Source organism: Heterodontus francisci, unplaced genomic scaffold, assembly GCF_036365525.1.
Source record: "Heterodontus francisci isolate sHetFra1 unplaced genomic scaffold, sHetFra1.hap1 HAP1_SCAFFOLD_59, whole genome shotgun sequence".
NCBI classification, from domain to species: Eukaryota; Metazoa; Chordata; class Chondrichthyes; order Heterodontiformes; family Heterodontidae; genus Heterodontus; species Heterodontus francisci.
The window spans coordinates 8,509,645-8,516,417 of NW_027140758.1; the positions used below are offsets into that span (position 1 = coordinate 8,509,645).

General features: G+C 44.0%; 1 protein-coding gene across 1 annotated transcript; it reads right to left on the bottom strand.

Annotated features, from left to right (window-relative positions):
* Window positions 1-356: 356 nt before the first annotated feature.
* Window positions 357-5,975, bottom strand: LOC137360599 (histone H2A.J-like). The gene is made up of 3 exons (XM_068025991.1): window positions 5,601-5,975; window positions 2,113-2,287; window positions 357-553 (listed from the first exon to the last, which is right to left on the bottom strand). The coding sequence occupies exons 1-3, from the start codon at window positions 5,973-5,975 to the stop codon at window positions 357-359; spliced, it is 747 nt and encodes a 248-aa protein (XP_067882092.1).
* Between the last annotated feature and the right edge of the window lie 798 nt (window positions 5,976-6,773).

Sequence of the window (6,773 nt, forward strand, 5' to 3'; positions counted from 1 at the left end):
ACGATTTCCTGGCAAATCATTTGCAACTCCATATTTTTCTGAAATTTGTACGAACACATTAATGACATACGTCACGCCGTGAAATTTCTCCACAAAACACTGAAAGGTGACATTGTTAATTGTGAGGGGGGTTTTTCACTTATTCAGACATACATTTGGAAGGAGTGATCAGAACGTGATTCACACATGACGTGATGACGTAATGGCGTGAAGAAACACTTCCTTGAACTGGCCATATTTGGTATCCATTTTTTCTGCTCGACCCACCTGAATATTATAGAGAAAATGGCAACAAGGGGAAGATAAAGTCTGTAAATATAGGCAGAAAACAGCAGCAGGGACTGCAGAAAACAAGATCAGCCAGTTCCTGGTGACTTCGTTGCTCGGATAGTGAAGAATTTAGATGGGTTGTGGACAGCCTGAGCCTCAGACCGTCTCCTGAGTTGAATAGGATACCGCACGGTCTTCGTGCTCATTGAGGAAATTTGGCTGTACTCATGGGATACAGCTGAAAGATGGCAACGAATGAGAGGGTTTGAGCAACATTCTGTTCCTGTATTGAAAGAATGGGCATGTTTTTAGAGTTAAGAATATTTTGGGACTGGAAGGTGAGGCGGTCAAGACTCAGAATAAGGCAATTCCTGAGCAAAAGAAAACAATTTTGCTTGTGGAAATTGGCCTGGAATTGGTATGACATGCTAACAAAGCTTCCTGCTCTGAACAAAGCAAAATATGTGCCAGTCAAAACAAAATCACCAATTTGGAGGAACATTTCAATCCTAAGCCACTAGAGATAGCAGAATGCTATAAATTTGGAACCAGAAATTAGAAAAGTAGTGAAGCAGTATGTGAGTATATTGTGGCACTGAAGAATTTTTATTACGTTGCAACTTTGGCACATTCTTAGACCGGGCATTATGAGACATATTTGTGTGTGGATTTGTGAACAAAAGAATCCAATCGAAGCTACTAAACACACAAAATCTTACATTTGAGATCGTGTGTAAGATTGCTGTTTCCATGGAGATGGCATCAAAGAATGTTAGGGAATTTTGTCCTATGCAGGTAACTAGTACAGGCTTCTGTCCACTGTTAAAGTGCTTCAGCCAAGTCTAAAGTGGACAGACATAGCCAGAAGAGTGCCAATGACAGCAGTTTAGTGTCGTTATCACCATCAGGGCAACCACACAGCCCAATCATGTCAGTACAGAAATGCAAAATGTTTCAATTGTCAAGCAGAGGCCAAAGAAGGAAAGGGAACTAATTCCAGTGGTAATGGAAAACGGTGATGTTATAAGGGTGGAGTTCACAATCTTGAAGTGAATCCAGAGTGCCTAACCAAAGAGGAGCAAGGGCTGTACAGCATTTATGCCACTAGCAATCACTCAAATGATGGAGACTTTTGTATAATGTTGTTGGTAAATAAACAGTCCATTGCTACGACCATGGATTGCTCCATCATGAGTAGAGAAATGTATGGGAGCAAAGTCAGTGATGTCCGTCAAACTGAGAGCACCAGTCAATTGAAAACCTACTCTGGTGAGGTGTGAGAAATGTGTGGGCAAATGGAGTGCAATATCCAACATAAGGGCAGGCCCCTCAAGTTACCCATTGTTTAAAAAATTAGGTCAGTGGAAGTAGGCATCACTGGCAAGGCCAGCATTTATTGCCCATTCCTAATTGCCCTTGACAACTGAATTGCTTGCTAGGTCATTTCAGAGGACAGGTGAGAGTAAACCAAATTGTTGTGGGCCAGCATCACATACAGGCCAGACCAGGTAAGCACAGCAGATTGCCTTCTGTGAAGGGTATGAGTGAACCAGATGGTTTTTAATGAAAATCAATTATAGTTGCTTGGCACCACTGCTCAGATTTTATATTATTCATTAATGAATTGAATCTGAATTCCACCAGCTGCCATGGTGGGATTTAAACTCATATCCCCAGGGCATTAGTCTGAGTCGTGAGATTATTAGTTCAGTGACATTACTGCTATGCCAGCCTCTCCCCTACAAGGTAGTGAGATATGTCAACAAACCAATAATAATGGGGAAAGACTGGCTTTGAAAGCTGAAGTTAGACTGGAAGCATGTTTTTTCAAGTTGAAACAACCAAGGAGCTTGATCAGGCATTGAATTGTTACAGGAACACTTTCGAGGACAGCTATGAAGGCATAATCAGTGTGAAAGCTCACATCTGAACCAGGCCTGATACCAAACCAGTATATTGCAAAGTTTGGCTGCTTCCTTATGCTTCCAAAACCCAGGTTGAAGAGGAGCAAAAGAATCTGGAGAGATATGGTGTGCTGGTGAAAACTGATCACTGTGATTGGGCAAACCCAATTGTCATTGTGCCCAAGTCAGACAAAACCATCAGTCTATGTGGGGACGACAATGTCACAATGAACCAGGCAGTGGATTATGAGAAGTATCCACTCCTGATCTCGAGATTTGTATGCGGAGTTAGCAGGATCCAAGCTATTCACAAAGTTGGATTTATTCCATGCTTATGCACAGCTCAATGTGAATCAAGTGAATCTGCAGTATCTCACGATAAACACACACATGGCGTTATACTCCTACATAAAGCTGCCGTACGGTGTGAAGCCTTCTCCAAACTTCTTCCAAGTTACAATGGGTAAGATTTTACAAGGAGTGCTACATTGCTTGTGCAATCAGGATGATGTGTTGATCATGACTGTAACAAATGAAGAGAATTTTCAAGTGTTGGATGAAGTGTTAAAAAGGCTCAATGATCACAATGTGTCAGTTGAAAAAGAACAAGTGTGCCTTTGTACAATCTGAGGTGGTGTACCTTGGCCTGATAATCAATGAAAAGTACTACAGCCAGTGAAAGAGAAGATAGAGGCTATGGTCAAAGCCCCGAAGACAAAAAGATGTGTCTGAGCTTAGATCTTTTCTACGCATGGTCCAATACTACTTGCAATTTCTGCCTGAGCATGCAATGGTGTTAGCTCCACTACATGAGTTGTTGAAGAAAGATGTGAAATGGAAATGGTCTAAAGCACAACAAGATGCTTATGATGCATGTAAGAGAAGCTTGACCAGTGACACACTACACATTCATTACCACACAAATGGTGAACTGAAGCTAGCTTCAAAATATGGAGTTGGAGCAGTAATCAGTCATGTTGTGGATCATGGTCAGGAGAAGCCCAGAGCATTTGTGTCACGTACCCTGACCAAGAGTGACTGGAACTACACACAGATAGGAAAGGAAGTGTTTGGAATCATCTTTGGAAACAAAAAGTTTCACCAGATTTTGTTGGGTGGAAACTTTACGCTAGTAACAGATCATAAACCACTAATAGCTATTCTGGGACCAAAGTCTACAATACTGACAATGGCAGTATCAAGGATGCTGCAGTGGGCTGTACTTCTCTCACTGTTTGACTGTAACATTGAATATCGTAGTTCAAAGGAGAATGCTATCGCTGACGCACTGTCACATTTACTGCATGAAGATTTAGATGTAGACTGTGAAGGTGCAATCTTCATAATAGAAATTGTGGCCATGGCTGAGTCGACCAGTCGGCAGGTTCACTGTGAGCCGATAACACTGCCGGGTAAAGGCCGCTTTCCAACTCCAATCTTAACACAGGACATTCCCCAAACAGCTGTAATAAGGTGTTTGCAAACTGCTGGAAGCGGATGTGTGTGGAAATGGTGATGTTACTGAGGAGGTTTCTTAGTATCGAATGGATTGTGTTTCGGTGGGAACATTACTGAGTGTCAATTGTAGCGGGACCATATTTAAAAGCTCCGGCTTTCTGGAAGGCTTTGACTACGAATGCCGAGTCTGGAAGGGTTTGTGTGGAGAGCTGGGTTTCGGTTCTACTGTTAATAAAGGGTTTGAAATTGGCAGCCCGGAGGAAACTGGAGGTGGATCTGAAAGATGAGGGGCCGTTCTCTCTCTGTCTGTCACTCTGGGTGTCTCCTCCCTCTCGCTCTCTGTTTAATCCTCACTCTGTCTCCTCCACTCCCTGCTCTCACTCTGCCTTTCTCAGCCAGGTCCAGGGGGTCTGTATACAAAGGATCCTGAAGGATTCTGTTACTCATGTACTGCAGTGATCTGAGTGAAGAATCATCATGTCTGGCAGAGGTAAAGGAGGCAAAGGACTGGGCAAAGGCGGAGCAAAGCGGCACCGCAAAGTGCTTCGTGATAATATCCAGGGCATCACCAAACCAGCAATCCGCCGCCTGGCTCGCCGTGGCGGGGTCAAGCGAATCTCGGGTTTGATCTGTGAGGAGACTCGCGGGGTGTTGAAGGTTTTCCTGGAGAATGTGATCAGGGATGCGGTCACCTACACTGAGCACGCCAAGCGCAAGACGGTCACTGCCATGGATGTGGTGTACGCTCTGAAACGGCAGGGCCGCACTCTCTACGGATTCGGCGGTTGAACAACTTGACCCTTTCCAGCAAACGCACAACAAAGGCTCTTCGAAGAGCCACCCACCACCTCACAGAGAAAGCAGTGACCTGGAAATGGGAGCTGGGATAGGCTGTTCAGAACAGTTCAATCAATCTGCTGTGTTCGGGATACAAAACTGGAATCCCCGAGTTTGATATTTCAGTTGTAGCAAGGATGTGCAGTGGATTTGATTTTGTAAACGCGCTGTGTAAACAGTGCCCGAGACTCTCCAGTTAGTTATTTCCCCAGTCGACACATGCCCTCAGTTAAAAGCCACATCACTCCTCCAGAATCACTCATTGTTTTCATAGAATTTCAAAATGATTTCGATGCAATGAGAGAATCCGGGAGTTTTGCAGCAGCCGTTGAATCGGTCACTGGAACCAGACCCACTTGTGATGTTATTTCTCCCGAGACGGTGTTTCCTGCACTGAAACTGACAGGGTTTGTGAAACTGATCAGTTTCAGCTCAATCATTCAGGGACCTGGAATTCCCGCAGTTTGAGCCCGAGCCCACTTCTGATTGGTCACCCTCTTCCCATTCGTATGTCTTAACCAATCGCAGAGCTTCGAATTGGAAAATGCAGCAAATCATTGGCTTAAATTGTCGACCTGACAAAGTTTGAATTCGAAAAAGCCGCCAATTTCAGTATCGGAAAGAAGCGATTACTGGAAAATCTATCCAAAGCTGACCGTTTTATATATATATATATATATATATATATACATGTATGAGCATTAAAAAACATTTATATTCCGCTTTTATCAGCAAATTCCTGGCACCATTTTAAAGCTGTTCGTAAAATAGCGCCAGGAAATTGTGCTGATAAAAGCGGAATAAAAAATAAGATTTTGGATGGTTATGTCCATATTTTACGAACAGCTTTAATCTGTAATATTATTGGTTACTCATCTGTAACTGCCGGCAAAATGTAACGGGACAAATAACTCAAATTCGGTGTGGAAGTAATACATTGGACAGGGTTTCGGGGGACAGTGAGAAGTCACTGAAATAGTTGCTTGAACATTGTAAATAAATCTGATTCGGTCCTGTTACTGACATTCTGGAATCAGACAGTAATCAGCCCTTTCACAGAGACTGTCGGTGGCTCTGAAAAGAGCCTTTGGTTTATTCGATGATATTTTGGCCGCTTTACTTTTTCTGGGAGCTCTGAGCGCTGGTTTTCTTGGGCAACAGCACGGCCTGGATATTAGGCAGCACCCCGCCCTGAGCGATGGTCACCCCTCCCAGCAGCATGTTGAGCTCCTCGTCGTTGCGGACGGCCAGCTGCAGGTGCCTGGGGATGATGCGGGTCTTCTTGTTGTCCCGGGCCACGTTACCGGCGAGTTCGAGGATTTCAGCGGTCAGATACTCGAGCACAGCAGCCAGATAGACCGGGGCTCCAGCATCCACACGCTCAGCATAGTTGCCCTTTCTCAGGAGCCTGTGAACACGGCCCACCGGGAACTGCAGTCCAGCCCGGGAGGAGCGAGACTTGGCCTTGGCCCGAGCTTTGCCGCCGGTCTTTCCTCTTCCAGACATTTTCACAAATTCTTTCACGAAGAATGGATATTTTCCACTGCATTTACTGTACTTACAGACTGAAAACTCTCCTCATTGGTCGGTACTTAATTCACCTTATTTGCCTATATTCATCACCAATCAGGTCACTGACAACAGAAGAGGGCGGGATTTACCCACCACAACCTCAGAAACAGAATTTGTCAATTTCAAAAAGCCCGCCAATTTCATTTTCGGAAAGGAGCGGTTTAAAATAAATGTCATCCTTCGTCAAAGATTTAAAATCCCTTCTCTTTATTTTCTTTTATTCAACTCCTTTCATCACCAATCAGAGACGCGGGTTTAAAATGTTGTTTAAATTGTGGATCTTCCCACAATCGCTTTCAAACTGTCCCGGGAGGTACTAAATCCCTGTTCACAGCATTTCCCTGAAGCGAAACGTTCAGTTTATCTTCAATCAGAGCCCAGTGTCCTTCTCTGAAAAGAGGGAGCCGGATCGAATCCTCAAACTGCCCTTAATCTGCTCTCTAATGATCCTATTCCGGGCTGTTACACTGCGGAGAGTTACTGTTAATAAAATGATGAATCAGTTCACATTTCAGGAATAGAGTGAAGGAACGGAGGTCTGACTCTTCCCGCTGAAAGCAGCTGTTAAAGCGGTCATTCAGGGGCTGTGCAAAATAAATAACAGCTTAAAGCAAAAAAGGAAAGGCGAATGAGCGCATTATGGGTTCATGGGACAGGAGACACAAACACAGTATATTATACATTATCTTAAAATGATTTAATTGAGATGTTCGGATGCAGCTTTTTCAGAGA